The sequence below is a fragment of the Bos indicus x Bos taurus genome, chromosome 29, assembly GCF_003369695.1.
Source record: "Bos indicus x Bos taurus breed Angus x Brahman F1 hybrid chromosome 29, Bos_hybrid_MaternalHap_v2.0, whole genome shotgun sequence".
NCBI classification, from domain to species: Eukaryota; Metazoa; Chordata; class Mammalia; order Artiodactyla; family Bovidae; genus Bos; species Bos indicus x Bos taurus.
Genome location: NC_040104.1, coordinates 45,768,830 through 45,791,735, shown reverse-complemented (window position 1 = coordinate 45,791,735; position 22,906 = coordinate 45,768,830). Strand labels below are relative to the sequence as shown.

General features: G+C 44.3%; 1 protein-coding gene and 1 non-coding gene across 2 annotated transcripts; both read left to right on the top strand.

The window, feature by feature from the left end:
* Nucleotides 1-1,117: 1,117 nt before the first annotated feature.
* LOC113886611 lies at nucleotides 1,118-1,226 on the top strand. Its single transcript, XR_003509496.1, has one exon. It is a non-coding gene; the product is annotated as a U6 spliceosomal RNA (small nuclear RNA).
* Nucleotides 1,227-9,805: 8,579 nt separating this feature from the next.
* LOC113886083 (PRAME family member 8-like) lies at nucleotides 9,806-20,622 on the top strand. The gene is made up of 6 exons (XM_027532015.1): nucleotides 9,806-10,092; nucleotides 10,459-11,031; nucleotides 11,993-12,440; nucleotides 19,229-19,443; nucleotides 19,518-19,674; nucleotides 20,584-20,622. The coding sequence occupies exons 1-6, from the start codon at nucleotides 9,806-9,808 to the stop codon at nucleotides 20,620-20,622; spliced, it is 1,719 nt and encodes a 572-aa protein (XP_027387816.1).
* Nucleotides 20,623-22,906: the final 2,284 nt, after the last annotated feature.

The following is a 22,906-nucleotide window of genomic DNA, read 5'->3' as shown; positions in this document are numbered from 1 at the left end:
GAGGTAGCTCCTCCCGGCCGCTGCCCCTGACCTCGGACGCAGGGTAAGTCCTCTCGGCTGCTCCTGCGGTGTCGCAGCCTGGCGTTCTCGGCCGCCGCCCCTGACCTCGGACTTGGGGTAGCTCCTCTTCGTCGCCGCCCCTTTGCATGGGGTCCTCCTGGCTTCTTCCCCTGACCTCAGACGTGGGGGTAGCTTCTCTCCGCCACGCTCTGTGGGCCGCCGCAGCCACCCGCGCTCTGTTCTTAATGGTATCCTGCTACTGCTGCTAAGTCGCTTCAGTCGTGTCCGACTCTGCGCAACACCATAGACGGCAGGCCACCAGGCTTCCCCGTCCCTGGGATTCTCCAGGCAAGAACACCGGAGTGGGTTGCCATTTCCTTCTCCAATGCACGAAAGTGAAAATGAAGTCACTCACTCGTGTCCGACTCTTCGAGACCCCATGGACTGCAGCCTATCAGGCTCCTCCATCCATGGGATTTTCTAGGCAAAAGTACTAGAGTGGGATGCCATTGCCTTCTCTGACTTAATGGTATAATTCAGACATAATCTTAATGGTATAATTCAGACCTAATCTTAAGGTTGGATAGCAGTGGAAGTGATGGTGTAGCTCTAAGTCAAAACTAAAGATCTGAGAACCAGGGAGCCAGTTGTGTATGTACTGGAGTTTCCAGGTTCAAGAGCTAGAAGCTCCAGTATTCATGGCCAAGAAGAGAGAGAAGGCGAACAGTTGCCTTTGTTCCATCCAAGCCCCCAGATGATAAAGTGATGCCCACCCACACTGGTGAGGGCTGATGTCTTGACTCAATTACTGATTTCAATGCTAATCTCTCCCAGGAGTTCCCTTGCAGATTCTCCTAGTGTTAATCTTTGACCTGTGATCTGGGCATCTCAACTCACAGTGAAGTTGACACATAAATTTAACCCTCACAGTGCGTCTAAACTAATGGAGACAAATAAAAAGTTTCCTTGCTAAGGATTCAGAGGCTGCAGTTGTTTCTGATCTGATGGAAGGGGATATAGGGCTTAGAGGACCTTAGGCAGATCTTTGGTTCCCCCACAGTGAATATAATGATGCACGTACAGTTTACGGGATTTTTAGTAGGATCCAATGAGATATTTGCTCTCACTTTGGCAGCACATATACTGAAATTGTAACAATACAGAGCAGTTTGTCATGGCCCCTGCACAAGGATGACACACAAATTCATGAAGCATTCCATATTTTTTGGCTTCCCTGGAGCCTCAGCTGGTAAATAATCCATCTGCAATTCAGATGGGTTCAATCCCTGGGTTGGGAAGATCCCCTGGAGAACAGAAAGGCTAACCTCTCCAGTATTCTGCCCTGGAGAATTCCATGGACTGTATAGTGCATGGGGTCACAAAGAGTCAGACATGACTGAGTGACTTTCACAAAATGAGATATTGCCTGTTGAGGGCTGGGCTCTGGAGTTATTGAACAAGAGCTCATTGTTATGTAAGCACTTCACATTTTTTTTTTTTTTTTTACAGTCTTTTCCCTCCTCATGAATAGCATGAGTCTTCATCCCTTGAACTCAACCACTGTTGTTTACAACAGAGGAAAGAAAAACCTGGATGCTGAAACTGGACTCATATATTACATGTGCTTACCAATGAGTCAGGATTCATCCAGACTGTTCCAGTAGCCAGTGCGGGGGTGGGGGTGAGGGTGGGGGCAGGGGATGTGAGGGAGTAGGAAAGACTGGATTCACCTTCAGTGATAGACATTCTGAGCCTCAGGTCTCTAGGCCAGCTGCTTGTAGATCAGACCAGAGTGCAGGGGTTAATAGTCAGCCACCTGTTGCTCTGGCTAAGCCATGAGAAAAACCCCATGGGAAAAGAATAAAAGCAAAATATAGCAATGGGAGATGTGATCAGGGACACAGGACTGATTTTATCATAGCACAACAGACACTTTCTGTGTGCTGAGACACTAAAAAAAAGTGACCTGGCCCCAAAGAATAGGGCTCTTGATCCAAGAAGTCTTGAGTCCCCCAGTTCCATCTTTGAAACTTTAATTCTGTCTCTAGTTTCTTTTCCCCAAACTGTGCATCAACCACTTTCAATCCCTACCTGCTTCCCTGGCCACAGCACCTCACAATAAAAATCCGTTTTGTAATCAGGACTGTATACTTTAGAATTTTCAATAAACCTTGCTGTCCTGGAACTTCCCTGGTGATCCTGTGGGTATGACTCCATGCTCCCAGCACAGTGGGCCCTGGTTCAATCTCTGGTCAAGAAACTAGATTTCATATCCTGAAACTAAGTATTTGCATGCCACAACTGAATGATCCCTCCAATTTCCCAGGTGGCCCAGTGGCAAAGAATCTGCCTGCCAATGCAGGAGATACAGAAGACATGGGTTCTATCCCTGGGTCGGGAAGAACCCCTGGAGAAGGAAATGATACCCTACTCCAGTACTCCTGCCTAGAAAATTCCATGGACAGAGGAGCCTGGTGGGCTACCGTCCATGGGGTCACAAAGAGTTGGAGCAAACTGAACATATACAGGCATACACACACACACAATACCCACACAGAGGGTCACAAGGAAGATCAAAGATCCTGTGTGCATGACTAAGACCCAGGGCAGCCAAATAATTAAATAAATACATATTTAAAAAATTGTGTCTTCCGGTAATATCATTGAGTATAAATATTTGCACAGTGGTTTATATAGAAAACACTCTAAAGTTAATTGAGGCAATATACTATTTTTAAGAAGTCATGTGGGTAATTTAAAAATATGTACTTGCTTAGAAAACTCAAAAAACAAATGTGATTTAAAAACTGATTTTAACCATAAATGAACAAGAATTGTTTCTTTAAAAAAATATGTAGATCAATAAAATTTTGAGTCGAAAGATTTCCAAGGATATTTTTAATAGTTCAGTTCAGTTCAGTTGCTCAGTCGTGTCCAACCCTTTGTGATCCCACGGCCTGCAGCACACCAGGCCTCCCTGTCTATCACTAATTCCCGGAGATTCCTCAAACTCATGTCTGTTGAGTCGGTGATGCCATCCAACCATCTTATCTTCTGTGGTCCCCTTCTCCTGCCTTCAATCTTTCTCAGCATCAGGGTCTTTTCAGATGAGTCAGTTCTTTGCATCAGGTGGCCAGAGTATTAGTGTTTCAGCCTCAGCATCAGTCCTTCCAATGAATATTCAGGACTGATTTCCTTTAGGATGTAGACATTATATTTAGAGCATTTTTTGGTTCACAATATTATTGAATAGAAGGTACAGAAAGTTTTATGAAATGAAGACATGTCTTGCCATTTCAATAAACAAGAAATGACACAGTCACCAGAGATTTCTGGCATCCAAATGTGAATGAGGGCTCCCAGACCTCCAATCCAACAGATGTCACTGCTCCCCATGGTGATCTCTGAGGAGCTCAGAGGGTGAAAGAAGCAGCCATCTGGGGCATCTACCACTCCTTAAGTTGAACAAGGGAACAGGATTTGGCCCCAGAGAGCTGAGGTGCATATGAAAGGAATGAATTCAGTGAGCCCAGAGGCTTGCATCTTCCCATATGCAGTATGCTAAATTCCTTCACTTGAAATCTGATTTTTCTTACAGCAGCCCCTGGAATTGCAAAGTCAGACAGAGTGACTGAACAACAACAATCTTTGATGTTCAGACTACCCTCTCCCTTTTTACAAATTTTATCACATGACTCCCCCTCCTGCCTTCTTGGAGCAGTTTTCTCAGAGCAACTGAGATTCTGTCTCCTGGGCTTGGGTCCTAAACACTGCTACCAAATAAAATCTCCCTCTACTTTCAGGGAATGGCTAATGTTTTCATTGGCAGTTTCCATGTAACTCCTGGAACTCAGGTGAGTGGGGCTAGGACATGTGTGTTGGGAAAAGGTCTCAGAAGAGCGTATCAAATGACAAATACACAACATAAAAGGTGAGAAGTATGTTTTATTTGGTGACTACAGAGTATAGGCAGAAAGGTGGCTTCTCAGATAGCTCGAAGGAACTGTTCAAAAGTTATAAGGAGGAAAAAAAAGTTATAAGGAGAGCCTGATAGGTCGCATAGAGTCAGACATGACTGAGGTGACTTACCTTACCTTACAGTATATAAGATCATTTGGTGTTAAAAAAATCAGAAAATATCAAAGAATTATTGCACATGATAAAAATGATACATCTCACTAATTTTCATGCATTTTAAATTTTATTTATTTACTTCTCTAATTTTAAAATTTACTTATTTTGGCTGTTCTGGGTCTTCCTTGCTATGCACAGCCTTTCTCTTGTTGTGGCGAGCAGGGGCCACTCTCTAGTAGAAATGCACTGGTTTCTCGTTTTTGTGGCTTCTCTCGTTGCAGAGCATGGTGCCAGGGTGTGTGTGCTTCAGTAGTCACGGCTCCCAGGCCCCAGTCCGGTGCTTGTGGGGCTTGGGCTTAGTTGCTCTGCAGCCTGTGGGATTTTCCCAGACCAGGGATCTAACCTGTATCCCTTGCACTGACTGGTGGATTCTTAATCACTGGACCACCAGAGAATTTTTTCTTTTTCTTTTTCTCTGTATGGAAAGAGGCAGGAGTCTGGTCTTATTGAAGTCATCCATGTGACATTCATGGTACCACCTCAGGACACCGACCTTCTTCTCCTCCTTGAACTGCCCTCAGGGCACACTGTCTTGGGGCTGCAGTGGATGACGGCCTTTGGGCTGCAATAACCTTTGTTTACTCACATGGCAAGTGAAATAATTGTCTGCAAAGGAAAGTGTAGGAGGAGATGGCAAGTGGAACTGAGGGAGAATGTCTACCAAGTCCCCGCTAGATGCACCTGCTCACTGGGTTACACAAGTGAGGCAGGGAAAGCATTGTTTCACCAAAATTTATTCAGGCTCGTGATCCTTCTCCTCGAATTATCAGACGGCTTCCTTGTAAAATCCAGTTTGAATAATTATTCTAAGTCAGTTCAGCAAAAAAACCCACTCTTGATATCTGTATAATCATAAAGGATTTTATTTAGGTCATACCTGAATGGTCTAGTGGTTTTCCCTACTTTCTTCAATTTAAGTCTGAATTTGGCAATAAGGAGTTCATGGTCTGAGCCACAGTCAGCTCCTGGTCTTGTTTTTGCTGACTGTATAGAGCTGCTCCATCTTTGGCTGCAAAGAATATAATCAATCTGATTTCAGTGTTGACCATCTGGTGATGTCCATATATAGAGTCTTCTCTTGTGTTGTTGGAAGAGGGTGTTTGTTATGACCAGTGCATTTTCTTGGCAAAATTCTATTAGTCTTTGCCCTGCTTCATTGCATATTCCAAGGCCAAATTTGCCCGTTACTCCAGGTGTTTCTTGACTTCCTACTTTTGCATTCCAGTCCCCTATAATGAAAAGGACATCTTTTTTGGATGTTAGTTCTATGGTTTTTCCTGTGGTCATGTATGGATGTGAGAGTTGGACTGTGAAGAAGGCTGAGCGCCGAAGAATTAATGCTTTTGAACTGTGGTGTTGGAAAACACTCTTGAGAGTCCCTTGGAATGCAAGGAGATCCAACCAGTCCATTCTGAAGGAGATCAGCCCTGGGATTTCTTTGGAAGAAATGATGCTAAAGCTGAGACTCCAGTACTTTGGCCACCTCATGCGAAGAGTTGACTCATTGGAAAAGACTCTGATGTTGGGAGGGATTGGGGGCAAGAGGAGAAGAGGACGACAGAGGATGAGATGGCTGTATGGCATTACTGACTTGATGGACGTGAGTCTGAATGAACTCCAGGAGTTGGTGATGGACAGGGAGGCCTGGCGTGCTGCGATTCATGGGGTCACAAAGAGTTGGACACGACTGAGAGACTGATCTGATCTGATCTTGATATCTGGTCTCCCCAAGAATCTGATCAAACTTCCTCACTGCCCACTATTAGTATCCAGTTCATCTGGGCTGCCCTCAGCAAAAAATTTACTAGTTTGGTTCAGCCAAGATCCTTTGCAGACCTGATTCCTCCTCATAGGAAATTACCAGCCAAGAAACACACTTCTTCTGAATTGTGAGTCCCTACCACCTGTATCTGTTGAAGTTGGATGACCTGAGATGCTAAGCTATCCTTATCTGTATTATCATTGTCCTAAATAAAATTTGATGTAGCCACTTACACCTGTTTCTGTGTCTGATTTTCCTTGGAAACAATTCCCTCAGCTGATTAGTGCTCAGGCAGGAAGCGTTCTACAAGTATCCCCTAGATTCCCACATACTCAAGAATGACCAATTTGGAGTCTGACCACTTTTTTAGCTTCCATATCAGGCCTTGAGTTATTTTCAGAAAATTCATTTAAACTTTAAAACATTCTTCTTTTTGATCTCATAGTAACTGTGATCCCAGAGAAACATCACCACCTTGAATTTTGAAATTTCCACATTTCCACTAACATCACAGCCTTTTCCAACATTTATGTGATCTGACAATTGGAGGAGTCCTTCTCATCCCTTCAGCTATGACAGGAATGGGCGAATTTAATTCAGATGACCATTATATCTACTACTATGGGAAAGAATCTCTTTGAAGAAATGTAGTAGCCTTCATAGTCAACAAAAGAGTCTGAAATGCAGTACTTGGGTATAGTCTCAAAAATGACAGAATGATCTCGGCTCTTTTCCAAGGCAAACCATTCAACATTAAAATAATCCAAGTCTATGCCCCAACCATGGACATGTCCAGTGATTGACATAAGTTTGAGAAAGCTCCAGGGGTTGGTGATGGACAGGGAAACCTGGCTGTGGTCCATGGGGTCACAAAGAGTCAGACATGACTGAGTGACGGAACTGAATTGATGCCCCAACCACTAACGCTGAAAGCTGAAGTTGAACGGTTGTATAAGGACCTATGTGACCTTCTAGATCTAAAAACAAAAAAAGATGACCTTATCATCATAGGGGGCTAGAATGAAAATGTAGGAAGTCAAGAGTAACAGACAAGTTTGACCTTGCAGTACAAAATGAAGCAGGCAGAGGCTAACAGCGTGTTGTGAAAAGAAGACACCTGTCATAGAAAACACCCTTTCCATTAACCCAAGAGAAGACTCTACACATGGATATCACCAGATGGTCAATACCAAAACAGGTTGATTATATTCCTCGTGGTAAAAATTGGATAAACTCTACATAGCCAGCAAAAACAAGTCTGGGAGTTGACTGTGGCCAGATCATGAACTTCTTGCCGAATTCAGACTCAAATTGAAGAATGTAGGGAAAACCACTAGGCCATTCAGGTCTAACCTAAATCAAAAAAGTGAAAGTCACTCAGTTGTGTCCGATTCTTTGAGACCCATGGACAATACAGTCAATGGAATTGTCCAGGCCAGAATAATGGAGTGGGGAGCCTTTCACTTCTCCAGGGTATCTTCCCAACCCAGAGATCAAGCCCAGATCTTCCACATTTCAGGTAATTTCTTTACCAGCTGAGCCACAAGGGAAGCCCAAGAACACTGGAGTGGATAGCCCATCCCTTCTCTAGTGGATCTTCCGGACCCAGGAATGGAACTGGGTCTCCTGCATTGCATACAGACTCTTTACTAACTGAGCTATCAGGGAAGACTCATGATTATACAGTGGAAGTGACAAATAGATTCAAGGGAATAGATCTGATAGATAAAGTGCTTGAAGAACTGTGGACAGAGGTTTGTAACATTGTACAGGAGGTGGTGATCAAAACCATCCCCAAGAAAAGAAATGCTAAAAGGCAAAATGGTTGTCTGAGGAGGCCTTAAAAATAGCTGGAAAAAAAAAAAAAGAGAGAGAGAACTGAAAGGCAAAGGAGAAAATGAAAAATATACATCTGAATGCAGAGTTCCAGAAAAGAGCAAGGAGAGATAAGAAATCCATTTTAAGTGAAAAATGCAAAGAAATAGAGGAAAATAATAGGGCATGAGAGACTAGAGATCTCTTCAAGAAAATTAGAAATACCAAGGGAACATTTCATGCAAAATAATGTCTCTACTTTTTAATATGCTGTCTAGGTTGGTCATAACTTTTCTTCTAAGGAGTAAGCATCTTTTTATTTCAGTGGCCATATTAACAAAACTCAATCAATTTTATATAGTGAATCACTGAATAAGTCCTAGATTCCCCCTCCCCCAATTCGTTTTCTTTCATGAATGATGATCTGACTCAATCAGTTCATCTGGAGACTGGCAGTAACCCAATCAGGATGAACCTGAGGGATGCTCTGGAATCCAATCAGGTAATGCCTACTGATTGGAAGTTAGCAGTTGAAAGGAGAGAAGATGTGGTTTAAAAAGTTCCATAAAATGCCCCAGCACCAAAGAATAGACGCAGAAACTTCTCGCTCTGGAGTCACTCCTTGTGTTCTCCATCAAGTCTGAGGTCTGAGCAGCATCCCTACCCCGACCACATCAGACCTGGTGAGTTAACCTCAGTGAGGGATGTTCTGCCAATGGCAGGCATGCAATGAATGGTATAATGCAGTTTGACATGGCATGGAGAGTTTACCTTTTTCTCTTCTTTAGGTTAAATTTAAATCTGTCTTTCTGCCTCAAAGTATTCTTTTTTTTTTTTTTATCCTCCAGGGTTTCCATCTGGCCCAACTGGAATCTTCTATGATCTAGCATTGCAGAAATGAAGAAGTGGACATTTTAGGGGTGAGCAGAACTGGGTGTGACATTGTCCATTCCAAATATAGGCTGTTTCACCATGGGTGAGACCAGTAACCAACCCAAGCTTCAGTCGCTCCTCTGTACAATGGGAATCATCATGTACTGTCTGGATGATGTGCCCATTGGTGTAATGAGTTATTAAATTCTCCTCCTATCATTGTACTGCTGTCAGCTTCTTCCTCAATGTCTGTTAATATCTGCTGTACATATTTAGATGCTCTTATGTTAACAAATACATGTTATTTTTCTTCTTTTTTTATTATCAAATCTTTATTACTTTTCCATTCCTTTATCAAGTATATTCACTATATATTTGGATTTTTCTTCTAAATATTTCTTTTTTTAAATTTTATTTTATTTTTAAACTTTACAATATTGTATTAGTTTTGCCAAATATCAAAATGAATCCGCCACAGGTATACCCGCATTCCCCATCCTGAACCCTCCTCCCTCCTCCCTCCCCTCCCCTCCCTCTGGGTTGTCCCAGTGCACCAAGCATCCAGTACCGTGCTTCCATTCTAAACATTTTGATTTGTGCTTTGGTTTATATTATTTAAAAGTCTTAACCAGCAGTTTTTCTTTTTAAAGACATCTGTTTGACATGCTGTTTCTTGACATTTAAGGTTTTTGCTCTATACACAAATGGCATTCCCTTTACAAGTGTCTCCTTAATCTTTCCCAGCTAAGTTGACTTTGGGAACTGAGGATGGAAGCTGTGTTCTACATGAACTCCTGTCCCCATAGTTTGGGCTTTAAGCAATAATTCTTTTTTTTTTTTTTTTTTTCCACCATAAAAACAAAGAGAGTCAGCTTTTTCAGTCTCCTGGTACAGATGTGCAGGAGGGACATGCGTTAAGGAAAGCAGTGGATGGAAACAGATGAGCCTCCATTTGGCTTTCTTCCTTCCTGCAACTTGTTAGATTCTTGCTCTAGTGGCAGGATGGGGAGAGCTCTGGCCTTAGGGACACAAACCCAGACTGGAATCCAGACACACCGAAGTCTTCCATTCTGATTCATCATTGCCAGAGCAATGACTGTGGGCCTGATTTGATTTCTCTGAAGTGTGGGGAGAGAGACTACCCTGATGGTTATGATTGTTCTGAGAAGGATGTCTTGTCTCTTTGCAGTTTCCCAGGATTCAATTCAGAGAAGAGTCAGGATGAGTGTTCACAACCCTCCCAGACTTGTGATCTTGGCAGCAATTGGCCTGCTGAGAGACGAGCCCTTAGCCATCTCTACTTTGGAGTTTCTGCCCACAGAGCTCTACCCACTACTCTTCATGGCTGCCGTCTTTGGCCGACACAGGGAGACCCTGAAGGCTATGGTGCCAGCCTGGCCCTTTGCCCGCCTGCCTCTGGGAAGCCTGATGCAAAAGCCTCACCAAGGAACCTTACAAGCAGTGCTGGAAGGCTTTGATGTCCTGCTTGCCCAGAAGGTTCACCCCAGGTGAGTCAGATCCAGGGAGCCTGGCAGGGTCTTGGATTCCTGGAAGAGACACATGGTGCCAGGCAGAGTGGATGACCAAGTGGTGACCAGAGGCTTCTGAAAAAGCTCAGAGGCTTTTTCAGAGGAATTGCTGAGATCACTTTGGGAAATCCCTTACAAATATATAATAGGAAGGATGGAAGAGAAAAAAGAACTGGGGGAGAGGGAGCAAGAAAGGAAAGAAACAACAGCAGGTGAGAGCAGGACTGTGAAGTAAGAGCGCACATGGGGAGATGGAACGTTGCCTGAACATTCCATCCAGGCTGTGGGTTCATTCAGTGTGGATTTTGAATAATCTCACCCCACCCATCTGCTGTTTCCCCACAGGAGGGGCAAGCTGCGGGTGCTGGACTTAAGGAATACCGGCCAGGACTTCTGGAACATGTGGTCTGGAGGCAAGGGCCACATGCCCTCCAGCTCACTGCTGGTTCCAGTGGCTGAGGACATGTCCAGGAAAAGGCACCCCTTGACTCCCTTAGAAGTGTACATAGAACTTTGTCTTACGAAAAAGCCCCTGGAGAAATTCCTTACCTACCTCTTCAGGTGGGTGGAGCAGAGAAAAGCCTCCATACACCTGTGCTGTAAGAAGATGAAGATTATTTCAATGTCCAAGGAAAATATGAAGACAGTTCTCAGGATGGTGAAGCTGGACTGTGTACAGATGGTGAAACTGAGTTTCACCCAGAAGCTGTCCACCCTGGCCCAGTTTGCTCCTCTCCTGGGTCAGATGAGCAACGTTCAGAGTCTCATTCTCTCCCGCATTCGTGGGTCTGCTGTTGAGGAGCAGGACCATCAGGATCTTCTGCAATTGACCTCTCAGATCCTCCGGCTGCAGAACCTCCGGGACCTCCGCCTGGAAGCTCCATTCTTCCTTGAAGGCCGTCTGGACCAAATGCTCAGGTGAGGCTCTGCCAGCAGCTGATTAACAGTGGACACAATGGTAGAATATCAAGGGAAGTGTCTCATCTGCTGCTCCACCATGAAACGCAGTATTACAGAAGCACAGGAATCCAGGTAGGGGGAATCGGTTAAAGCAGCTCTGGAAAGGGACGCCATGTTGGGAACCCACAAGTTAGGGGGCCTAGATCTAGTGCAAGTGTGTATGTGATTTCTTCTTGGAGGAGAGATTTCTGTGTTCTGAAGATTTATGTATAGGTAAGTGAAGGGGGCATTGAAGAGGGAAAATCACATCAGCCTGAGCATTGTGAAAAGAAACTCTGTGGTCACTAACCCATGACCACAAGGAGCCTGTTTTAAAGTCCAAGTCAGTAACAGGTGGCCTTTTGCTGCATATAAGGTAATTAATATATGAGAAATGCATGGTTCTGAGATGATGGTAGCAAAGCAGAGCCAAAAGAATGTAAAAAGTGATAGAAAGTTTGTAGATGTCATATGGCTGGGGGTCCCTAAAGACCGGCAGCCCCTTTCTGCATGTATGCCAAGAGCCTCACCTGGCCAGAGGTATATGACCAGCAGCTCACCCACAGAGTGGCGATCTAAATGAAAAGCATTTTTTATCTCATCTCCCAGAACTTACACTCAGTGATGTCCACCCTGATGGACACTTTGTGTCATGCTCTCCTCTGATCATGTTCTAGTGCATTCCATTATGTCTATTCATCCTGCTAAGGAAATAGAATGTACTGTACTCTGCTTGACAGATGAGGAAAGACGGCTTTCAAGATCATGTGAATGTGATCCAGTCATACTAAGAAAATGGCAGGACTCAGCCTAGAATGAGACTGGACATTCTGGAATTTGAACTGTATCAGCTTTGGGCCAATCATTGAGTTCTCCTCTGGAACTCAACTGCTACTTTGCTTTCCCTCATCTAATTGCTTCTTCCCCACCTCCACCCCAGGTGCTTGAAGACCCCCTTGGACAACATCTCAATCACCAACTGCCTGCTTACAGAATCAGACCTGACCCATCTGTCCTGGTGTCCAAAAATCTGTCAGCTGAAGGGCCTGAATCTTAGTGGCGTCACCCTGACCGACTTTAATCCCAAGCTCCTTCAAGTTCTACTGGAGAAAGTTGCAGGCACTCTGGAAGAACTGGACTTAAACCTGTGTGGGATCACGGACATCCACCTCATGGGCTTTCTGCCTGCCCTGAGCTGCTGCTCCCAGCTTAGGGTCCTCACCATGTGTGGAAACCTCATCTCCATGGCTGTCCTGGAGAGTGTCCTGCATCATACTGATAGGCTCCCTGTTTTAAATCTAGAGCTTTATCCAGCCCCTCGGGAGAGTTACAGCTCTCTGGGTGTCCTTCACCGGGAAAGATTTGCTCAGATAAAGGCTAAGCTGAGGGTGATCCTTACATACTTAGAACGTCCCAGGAAGATTTGGGTTAGCCCCAGCCCCTGTCCTTACTGTGGTGATGACATGTGTGGTCATCTGAGTCCCAACACATAATTCTGTAATACACTGTGTAGTCGGTTGCTTCTATCAGAAGCTTTCTTCTGGACACTTGAAAACTGAAATCTAGGTCATACATCCATTATGAAGGGAAAACACAGCCCTGGTTTCTGATATAAGCTCAGTGTGATTGAAAAACCTGATCCAGCAGGGGTGCAGGATTCGAAAAGGGAGTGTTGACTTGAGGAATTGATGTGACTTTTTTAGATATGTGTTTATAGAGTCAAATATGAAACTGAGTTCCTGGAAGGTTCAGTCTGAGACACACATGTTCCAGTTATTTCTGTATGCACACTTGTAGAAATGATCAGAAATAAAGAGACCTTCAGTGTAAATGATAAATGCCATCCATGATATTATTCTGCTTTCTGTATTTACATCTCATGGATCTCCAGTTACTTGTGGAGTGGAAGCCCTCTGTTGTGTATGATCTGAAACTCCATCATTCCCTAGTTATCTTTTTTCTTCATGGTTTCCTTACTTAGTTCTGGTGGTTAATACAAATAGCAAAGGAAATACACTCAGTGGTCCTCAATAGCACATCCTGTCAAGAGTGGGTACTTATATGCATATTCCTATGAGAAAAATACTAAAATCATACAGGCATGAAATATGGTTTTGTTATGTTTATACCAGAAGTATATTTCAGAAGCATGTCTTTTGAAGGCTAGGTCATGTCAATAAGAGTTTTATTTTATTCCCATGCCTACTATTGTTCTTCCCTATCGAGGAAGACTAGTAGAGCATGCTTTGACATCAGCATATCAAGATGTATAATAAAATGTCTTTACACCATATAACTTATAGTTGGCCATTTTTATTCTCGGCTCCCTACTGTCTCCCTCAATCAGCTGCAGATTCATTATAAAATATTTCTTTTTTTTTTTAAATTAATTTTATTTTATTTTTAAACTTTACATAATTGTATTAGTTTTGCCAAATATCAAAATGAATCCACCACAGGTATACATGTGTTCCCCATCCTGAACCCTCCTCCCTCCTCCCTCCCCATACCATCCCTCTGGGTCGTCCCAGTGCACTAGCCCCAAGCATCCAGTATCATGCATTGAACCTGGACTGGCATCTCGTTTCATACATGATATTTTACATGTTTCAATGCCATTCTCCCAAATCTTCCCACCCTCTCCCTCTCCCACAAAGTCCATAAGACTGTTCTATACGTCAGTGTCTCTTTTGCTGTCTCGTACACAGGGTTATCGTTACCATCTTTCTAAATTCCATATATATGCGTTAGTATACTGTATTGGTGTTTTTCCTTCTGGCTTACTTCACTCTGTATAATAGGCTCCAGTTTCATCCACCTCATTAGAACTGATTCAAATGTATTCTTTTTAATGGCTGAGTAATACTCCATTGTGTATATGTACCACTGCTTTCTTATCCATTCATCTGCTGATGGACATCTAGGTTGCTTCCATGTCCTGGCTATTATAAACAGTGCTGCGATGAACATTGGGGTACACGTGTCTCTTTCCCTTCTGGTTTCCTCAGTGTGTATGCCCAGCAGTGGGATTGCTGGATCATAAGGCAGTTCTATTTCCAGTTTTTTACGGAATCTCCACACTGTTCTCCATAGTGGCTGTACTAGTTTGCATTCCCACCAACAGTGTAAGAGGGTTCCCTTTTCCCCACACCCTCTCCAGCATTTATTATTTGTAGACTTTTGGATTGCAGCCATTCTGACTGGTGTGAAATGGTACCTCATAGTGGTTTTGATTTGCATTTCTCTGATAATGAGTGATGTTAAGCATCTTTTCATGTGTTTGTTAGCCATCTGTATGTCTTCTTTGGAGAAATGTCTATTTAGATCTTTGGCCCATTTTTTGATTGGGTCATTTATTTTTCTGGAGTTGAGCTGTAGGAGTTGCTTGTATATTTTTGAGATTTCTTATGATTCTCTGGATCTCCTGTCTTACTAGTCTATAATGATGCAGAAAATATTTTTCCCTGTACCCTCTTCTAGATATGTACTATTACAAATATTCTCTATGTGGTTTTAAATGTGATTGATAGCCTCAAGATATTTAACTATGTTAGAAGCATGGGTTCCCCTTGGGTAGTGCAGGAGACACTATTTTATAAAGTAGATGGGCTATAAGCTATATAGCTCGTTACATTTATAAATTCATAATACAGCGAAGAGAGACACAAGACATAAACCATTTGAAAACAAGTTAGAACAAATTAAATAATGATTAGTGAAAATCAATTGTGGTCTGGTGGCAGTAATTCATCAAGTCCACAGGGGAGCTAGAGAAGCCAAATTCTGGAGGAATGTCAAAAGAAGCCCATTTGGCAGTCTATTGTCATCATGCTGAATAAAATTTGTCTTCAACACTTAACCCCGTGTCTGTCTCTGATTTTCTTTGGCACAATGATGACAGCTCAGGCAGGAAAGATCCTTCTGCATATCCCCCAGATTCCCGCATACCTGAGAATGACCAACTTGGAATCTGGCCACTGTGGCAGAGCTCCATATCAGCCCATGAGCTTTCTTCAGAGACTAATTTTCTGATTGATTGATTGATTTTGTTCTGGCTGTGCTAGGTCTTCCTTGCTGCATAGCTTTCTCTAGCTGTGGTGCACACAGCTGCTCTTCATCGCAGGGCTCGGGCTTCTCCTTGTGTGGCGTCTCTCGTTTTGGAGCACAGGCTCCAGTCCACAGGCTTAACTTGTTGCTACACATGGGCCCATGGTTGCTGCTCATGGGCTTAGTTGCCCTGTGGCATGAGACATATTCCTGGGCCAGGGATTGAACTGGCATCCCCTGCACTGTAAGATAGATTCTTAAACTCTGGACCACCTCAGAAGTCCCAGGTTTTTTTTAAAAAAGTTTTTACTGAAGTATAGTTAAATCATTGTGTTTTTACTTAAACACACAATTAAAAATAAACACAATTTTTTAAACACACAATTGAAAATAATTTTAGTTAAATTATTGTGTCTCATCTTAACTGTAGGGCAAAGTGACTCAGTTACACACACATATATATTTTTTTCATCATGTTTATGTTTAAAATGTCATGAGTAGAATCCATTTTAATGCTTTTTAAGTAAAGGTCGTGAGAGAAATATGGTGAAAGCAATCTTCCCCAAAGTGACTCAGACAGAGAACACCCTTCAGGGAGTCTTCACCTTGGTGGTCAGAGGTGTATAAGAATTGTTCAGGCATCAAATAACTGGGGTGCGTGAGAGGCATGGAAAATTCTTATCAATGGAGAAAAGGTCTCCCTTTGCATGTGACATTCAACTTCAAAGAAATCCTTGTATGATGTGTCTCAAAGTGGGAGTCATCCCTGAACGAGGTAGTATGCTAACACCATAAGAGCTTCGGGATTAAGTGCAGAAAAGATGTTGGTATTTATGAAGAGAAATAGCAGAATTTTATTTCTGGGCCTAACGGTGTCAACTTGATCAGAATCTGTGTGGATTTAGCTAGGTCTGAGGAAACAATAATCATCTAAATGCAGTAGAAAAGTGGCCAGTGAAATTATGATTTATTTGACTTCTAAGACCCCTGAAAAATGGAGGGAGAAACAGCCATCTGGAAAGTGTCCTCAGTGAGAACAACAACAACAACAAAAAAACACAACTTAAAGAAAACCTCTGGACGGCAGGGTTACTGATGGCAGGGTTATTGGGGACTGAAGCAGGTTCGTTTCTTCTCTGATTCCAAGTTCCCAAAGAGCCCGCAGTGCCCACCCTCAGTGTGCTGTGCTGATCTCAACTCTCTGGGAAAGAACAGCCTCTAAGGTGACAGTGTCTCCTCTGAGCCTCTCTCTTTTCCTTGAAATTTATTGCATTTCTTTTTGTGGCCTTGGGTCTTCACTGTTGTTCCTGCTTTTCTCTAGCTGGGGCAAGGGGGCTGCTCTCTAGTCGTGGTGTGCAGGCTTCTCACGGAGGTGGCTTCTCACGGAGGTGGCTTCTCTTGTTGCAGAGCAAACTCTAGAGTGCTTGACTTTCAGTAGTTTCAGGTCCCAGGATTTAGAGCACAGACTCAACAGTTGTGGCAAGCAGGTTTATATGCCTCATGTCATGCGGGATCGTCCCAGATCAGGGATCAAACCCATGTCTCCTGCATTGGCAATCAGATTTTTTACGACTAAATCACAGGGAAGCCCAATTTTGCTATCTTAATATCACCCAGAGTAATGTATTTAAATTTACCTGTTTCTCAAAATAGAAATATGAAAAGGAAACTTTTACTTTCCATTGTTGGGATCATTTATGATGTCCCTTTAGGAATGCTCAGCTCCAAACTGTCCAGAACCACTCTTTCACTCACTGAGGTTTTGACCTGTCCACCTTCAGCGAAGGCTTGGCTTAGGCCTAGAAAACCAATCACATCCCCCAAAGCTCTTCCCTTGCTGCCCAAATAGGCTTAGAATCTCCTGTGTTTCCTACATAACACCTGAGTGAAAATCTCATACAAGAATGAGTGTATTTTGGTTTCTTTGATGACAACACTACTGCTTTCATGAGCTGTTTTAACTCAAGGACATTTTGCTAATTTTGACTTGACCAAAATTCCCCCAACAATGATTCTGTCAACTTTTGTTCTTTCTTGGCCAAGGGCAGGAATCAATAATCCCTTTCATGCTTGATCCACAAGAATATAACTGTCCATATTAGTAGAATACAGTAAATATTTGTGAAGTGAATCAGTGAACAGATCCTTGTTTACCTGACTACTCCATCAGTCTCTGTTTGGTGATGTGTATATGATTCAATCAACTAATCTAGAGAAGTACGATGATCCAATCAGGGTCAATCCAATGGTCCCTCTGTAATCTAATCAGATATACTGTTCCGGTTGGGTTAGCAGTGGGACAGAGGGATGATAGAACAAAAAGACTTATAAAAGTCTTAAGCACTGGAGAAGAGGTGCAGAATTTCCTGGCTCTGGAGACATCAGAGGGGTTCTCACAGGGTTTGAATTGTGAGCATCCCACCAGGCACATTAGAGCAGTAAGTTTCCACCCTCATATAAGGATGCTCTTCTCTTACTAGTGGTGGTGGTTTAGTCGCCAAGTGGTATCCGACTCTTGCGATCCCATGGACTGTAGCCTGTCAGGCTCCTCTGTCCATGGGATTCTCCAGACAAGAATGCTAGAGTGGGTTGCCATTTCCTTCTCCAGGGGATCATCCTGACCCAGGAATCGAACTGGGGCCTCCTGCATTGCAGGCAGATGATTTACCAACTGAGCTATGAGGGAAGCCTTCTCTTCTCTTACTAGTGGTTAGCTAATCTTGAAGGGTGCCATGTATCCCTAGTGAAGGAAGAGTTGTTAAAAAAGTCAGTTCTTTCCAATGAACACGTTTCAGGTTTAATTTTGCCTCAGTGTAGTTTTGCCTGAACTCAAACATTTTAATTAGTGCTTTAACTTCTATCATTTTAAAATATCTTGTAAAGACATGTAACATATGTATTCAAAATCTCTTTTTGGAGTTGTGTTTCATGAGTTTCACCTACACAGTTCTGACACACATGGCCTTCATGTTAGGGGTAACTGAGGATGGAGGCTGCGTTGGTCCACATGACCTTCCTCGTATTGATTTAGGGCTCTAAATGATGCTCTGACGTCATTCCCTCATAAAGACTGGAGTGGGTTTTCAGAATTCCTGCTACCCACTTCCAGGTGGGACTTGGATTAATCCAAGCACCGTATGAACTGAATGGGCTGGTGGTTGCCATTCCTCCGGATTGGTACTTGTGAGAGGCTTGTTCTGAATCCAGTAGGGAAAGAGCTATATCACTGTGCCCTTGAGGCCTGAATGGCATGTGGCCTAACAGGCACGTCCACCCCTGCCAGAGCAGTGCTTAGTCCTGAGTAGATTCCTCTGAAGGGTTGGGAGATTGTCTTAGGTCTGCTCCTGCTTGGCCTGACATGGATGATATGCTCACTGGCATTTTCCACAGGATTCCTCCTGAAGCAGAGTCAGGATGAGTGTTCAGAACCCCCATAGGCTCCTGGACCTGGAGAGAATGCACCTGCTCAGGGAAGATGCCTTGGTCTATTCTTATCTGGAGTGTCTGCCCAGGGAGCTCTTCCCACCCCTCTTCATGGATGCAACCCATGGTAGACACATCAAGACCTTGGGATCACGGTGCAAGCCTGTCCCTTTGTCTGCCTCCCTCTGGAGGGCCTCATTGCCCTGCCTCATGTGGGTCCCTTATGAACAGGGCTGGAAGCACTTGACGTCCTGCTGGCCCAGAAGGTTCACTCCAGGGGAACAAGATCCAGGTAGCTTGATAGGGTCCTGGGCATCCCGGAAGAGACTTCTAGGGTGGGCCATTTCGGCGACCCATGGACAGACCCAAGGGCTCTGAGGGTGGCAATGGAGAGGCTTAGAGGCCTTGGCTCAGTGTGAGAAATGCCTTCCTGATATGTAAGGGTGCCTAAGATGCAAGGAGGGTTGAGAGAACATGCCCCATCTCCTTCCCATGAGGCTTAATCCTACTAGAAGTGGAGACCTGGAGAGGAAAGGGGGAGAAAGGGAGCTGGAGAATAGAGAGGCACAGAAGGGAGCCGGTGAGGAAGCAGGTGACGAGAGAGACGTGAGGGAAATACAGAGGCCGCCTGTGGTCTATTTCTGAGTCTGTGGCTGCAGTCTGTGTGGATGGTAATGCATCCCTGTCAATCTCCTGGTCCTCATAGGAGGTGCAAACTGCAGGTGCTAGATTCATGGAATACTGGCCAGAATTTCTGGAGCGTGTGGTCTGGAGCCAGCAGTCAAGGGGGCTCACACTCAGGAATGGCACCAGTGGTGGAGCAGAGCTCAAGGACACAGCAGGCCTTGGCTCCCTTAAAGTATACACAGACCTTTGTCTGAAGAAAAGGACCCTGGATAACTTCCTCTCCTACCTCCCCGGGTGGGTGGCTAGAGAAAAGCCTGAACACACCTGTACTGTAAGAGGCAGATGATCTCTGCAATGCCCCTGGACAGTATCAGGAAGGTCCTGAATATGGTGCAGCTGGACTGTATCCAGAAGGTGCAAGTCACCTGGATCTGGCATCTGTCCATCCTGGCCACGTTTGCTCCTCTCCTGGGTCAGACGAGCAACGTGCAGAAACCCCATCTCTCCCGCATTCACAGTCTGCCCGTGAGGAGCAGCAGGAAGTTTTTTGATTCCCCACTCAGTTTCTAAGCGGCACCATCTCCAGTCTGTCTATCTGGATTCTCCCTCCTTGTCTGAACCTGCCTGGACCAGACGCTCACGTGAGGGTGGACCGCTGCCTGGGAAACAGTGAACACAACACTGGCATGTCAAGCACACTGGGTCCTTTGTGTTTCTATCCTGAGCTGTGGAATCACTTCACCTCGGAAATCAAGGGGGAGGAACAGAGACAACACACTAGAAATCTCTGGATGGGGCAGCTTGGATCCAATGAGGGAAGGCATGGGTTCTTCCTTAGGAAGGGAAAGCTATGTCAGATGACTAAGAAAATAGGTAAGTGAAGAGGGCATTAAAGAAGGGACACCACCTCAGACCCGAGCTATTTGCAAGACAAGGTCTGAGGAATTCCCTGGTGGTCCAGTGGTTAGGACTCTTCTCTTTTGGGGCTGAAAGTCCAGGTTTGACCCCTTGTGGGGGAAGTAAATTTCACAACCTGTGCAGTATGGCCAGTAAAGAAAAATGAAAACAGAAAGTTCGGGAAAGAGACAGAGAGAAAAGCTCTGTGCTTACCAGATTCCTGAACACGATGAATTTGTCTGAAATCACTGGTCCCTAAAAGATTGCCTTTTGCTCCCAGTAAGTTAGTTAATATTTAAGAAATGCATAATTCTGAGAGGATCATAGTGGAGCAGGAGCCAGAGATCATACAAACTGCAGGTGGTTTGCAGGTGATGCAGAGAGGTAGTGCCAGGCCAAAATGAGACGGGTCATTCTGGGTACTGACCTTCAGGAGGCGGTTAGTAGGACCTTGTCTTTGGGCAAATCACTTATCTCACAACTTTAGCTCAGCTGCCACCCTGATTTCTCAGACCTAATTGCTTGCTTTCTCCCCAGATGCCTGAGGACCCCCTTGGCCCACCCAGCAGTAACTAACTGGCAGCTTACAGAGTCACACTTGCCCCATCTGTCCCAGAGCCCAAACTTGCATCAGCTCAAAGGCCTGGATCTGAGTGGGGTCACCACAATGGACTTTAGTCCTGAGATTCTCCATGTTCTTTTGGAACAAGTTGTTCTTTGGAACAAGCCACACTCTAGGAACTGAACCTAAATTGGTATTAGATCACAGAGTCCCAATGTGACTCCATCCTGTCTGCCCTTCAAGCTTGGGGCCTGTGTCTGTGTGGTAATCTCCTTTCTGGCCATCCTGGAGAAGCTTCTGAGTCACACCACTGGGCTGAGCACCTTAAGTGATGAGTTTGGTCCTTCCCCTCAGGAGAGCTGTAGCCTCATGGAGCCCTCCACCTCGGCTGACTCGTCCAACTTCAAGATAAACTCATTGAAATTATGTGGGATTTAGGATATCCAAGCTCCATCTGGCTTAGCTCCAGCCTGTATCCTCACTAGGGCATTAAGGCATTCTATCCCGAGGAGCCTTTTCTGTACCACTGTTACCCTCCTCCTAGCTGGATGCATCTGTCAAAGTTTACTTCGGGTCACCTGCAAACTAAAATCTTGGCAGTAGATACATCAGGAATGGAAAGCCAATCCATGGTTTCAGACATCAGCTCAACGTGAATGGGAAAGGGAAAGATGATCCTATGGGGGTGCTGGATTGCAAGGGGAAATGTAGACTCTGGGAGGTGTTGGAACTTTTGGGGATATGTATTATACAATCACATATAAACCTCAATGTTTGGAGCTGCATGTGGGTTTGAGACGCACATGTTGGAATTTTCCCTGGGTAGATGTTTGTAAAGCAACTGTCAGAAATAAAGACACTCTCGTTGAAAACCAACTGCTGCCTTCCATGGTCTTTTTCTCTCCTTTTCAGCTTATTCCTCAGCAATCTCCAGTTACTGATTCAAAAAAGAGCACTGAGTTGTCTATGATCCAATACCTTTCCATTTCTGCACATTCTTTCTTCTGTTAAGAGCATCTCTTAACCCTTTGCTTATTTTTTGGCTTTCCTATTCCTCACCATCTCCTGGAGTTTGTCAATTTCATGTCCATTCCATTGATACCATCCAGCCATCTCATCCTTTCATGCCTTCTTTTCCTACTGCCCTCAATATTTCCCAGCATCAGGGACTTTTCCAATAAGTCGGCTGTTTGCATAAGATGACCAAAATACTGGAGCTTCAGTGTCAGCATCAGTCCTTCCAATGAGAATGCAGGGTTGATTCCTTTTCAGATTGACTGGCTTGATCTCCTTGCAGTCCAAGGGATTTTCAGGAGTCTTCTCCAGCATCACAGTTTGAAGGCATCAGTTCTTTAGTGCTGCCTTCTTTACCGTCCAGCTCTCACACACACAGGTGATGACTGACAAGACCATAGCTTTGACTATGCAGGCCTTTGTCAGCAGAGTAATGCCTCTGATCCTCAACAAAATGTTTAAGGTTAGTCATAGAGCTTTCCTGACGAAAAGTAGTTGTCTTTTGCTATCATGGCTTGAGTCACCGTCTGCAGAGATTTTAGAGTCCAAGAAGAGGAAATCTGTCACTACCTCAACCTTTTCCTCTTCTATTGGCCAGGAGATATTCTATTATGCAAGGAGAACCACTACACATGCTTGACAAGAGACTGGGCTCATCTGCAGTGTGGATGATGCTTCTAGGATGGAGGGTCTTGATGTGTGTAGTGAAGCCCTTTCCCAGCACAGAAAGGTCAGGGACTGGGACCTATGGTCCCACCAGGAGAACCCTGAGGACAGCTCACATACAGGGTCATGGGTACCCTAACGTAGGGCTCTTCGCTCCAATGACTCCTTGGCCATTGAGTATGTTCCCCTTGCTGTGTGTGCAGTAAGCCACTGAACAGCCACCGCAGTAAGCTAGGAGGTAGCGGATGTCTGAGACAGAATAGAGAACTAGTGGGAATAGTGGGATTTCTGAGCATAAACAATCCTGTGTGTTTGCTTTCATCACTACTTGGAGATTCCTGAGGTGAAAACAGACAAACACGATAATGTATCATGAATGGCACTGGATACAAATACAATGCAGGTTTCTTTATTTATGACCATTTATTTCCAATCCCCACCCAAGGGTAATGCCACCTGTGCATACAAGATTTCCTTCCGGAAATTAATTCATGTTTGTCATGCTATAAACCTATGTCTCTGAAGGTCCCATCACCAACCAGAGTCTGCATTTCCCCTTGCAGTCCTGCACCCCTGCAGTATCATTTTTCCTTTCCATTCGCGTTGAACTGATGTCTG

Excerpts from the sequence above, each read along its gene's own strand:
- LOC113886083 (XM_027532015.1), top strand. The coding sequence starts at position 9,806 with ATGAGTGTTCACAACCCTCCCAGACTTGTGATCTTGGCAGCAATTGGC. Across the intron at positions 12,441-19,228 it reads AGATAAAGGCTAAGCTGAGG|GAGGTGCAAACTGCAGGTGC; the intron begins GTGATCCTTACA and ends TGGTCCTCATAG. Across the intron at positions 19,444-19,517 it reads TTCCTCTCCTACCTCCCCGG|TATCAGGAAGGTCCTGAATA; the intron begins GTGGGTGGCTAG and ends GCCCCTGGACAG.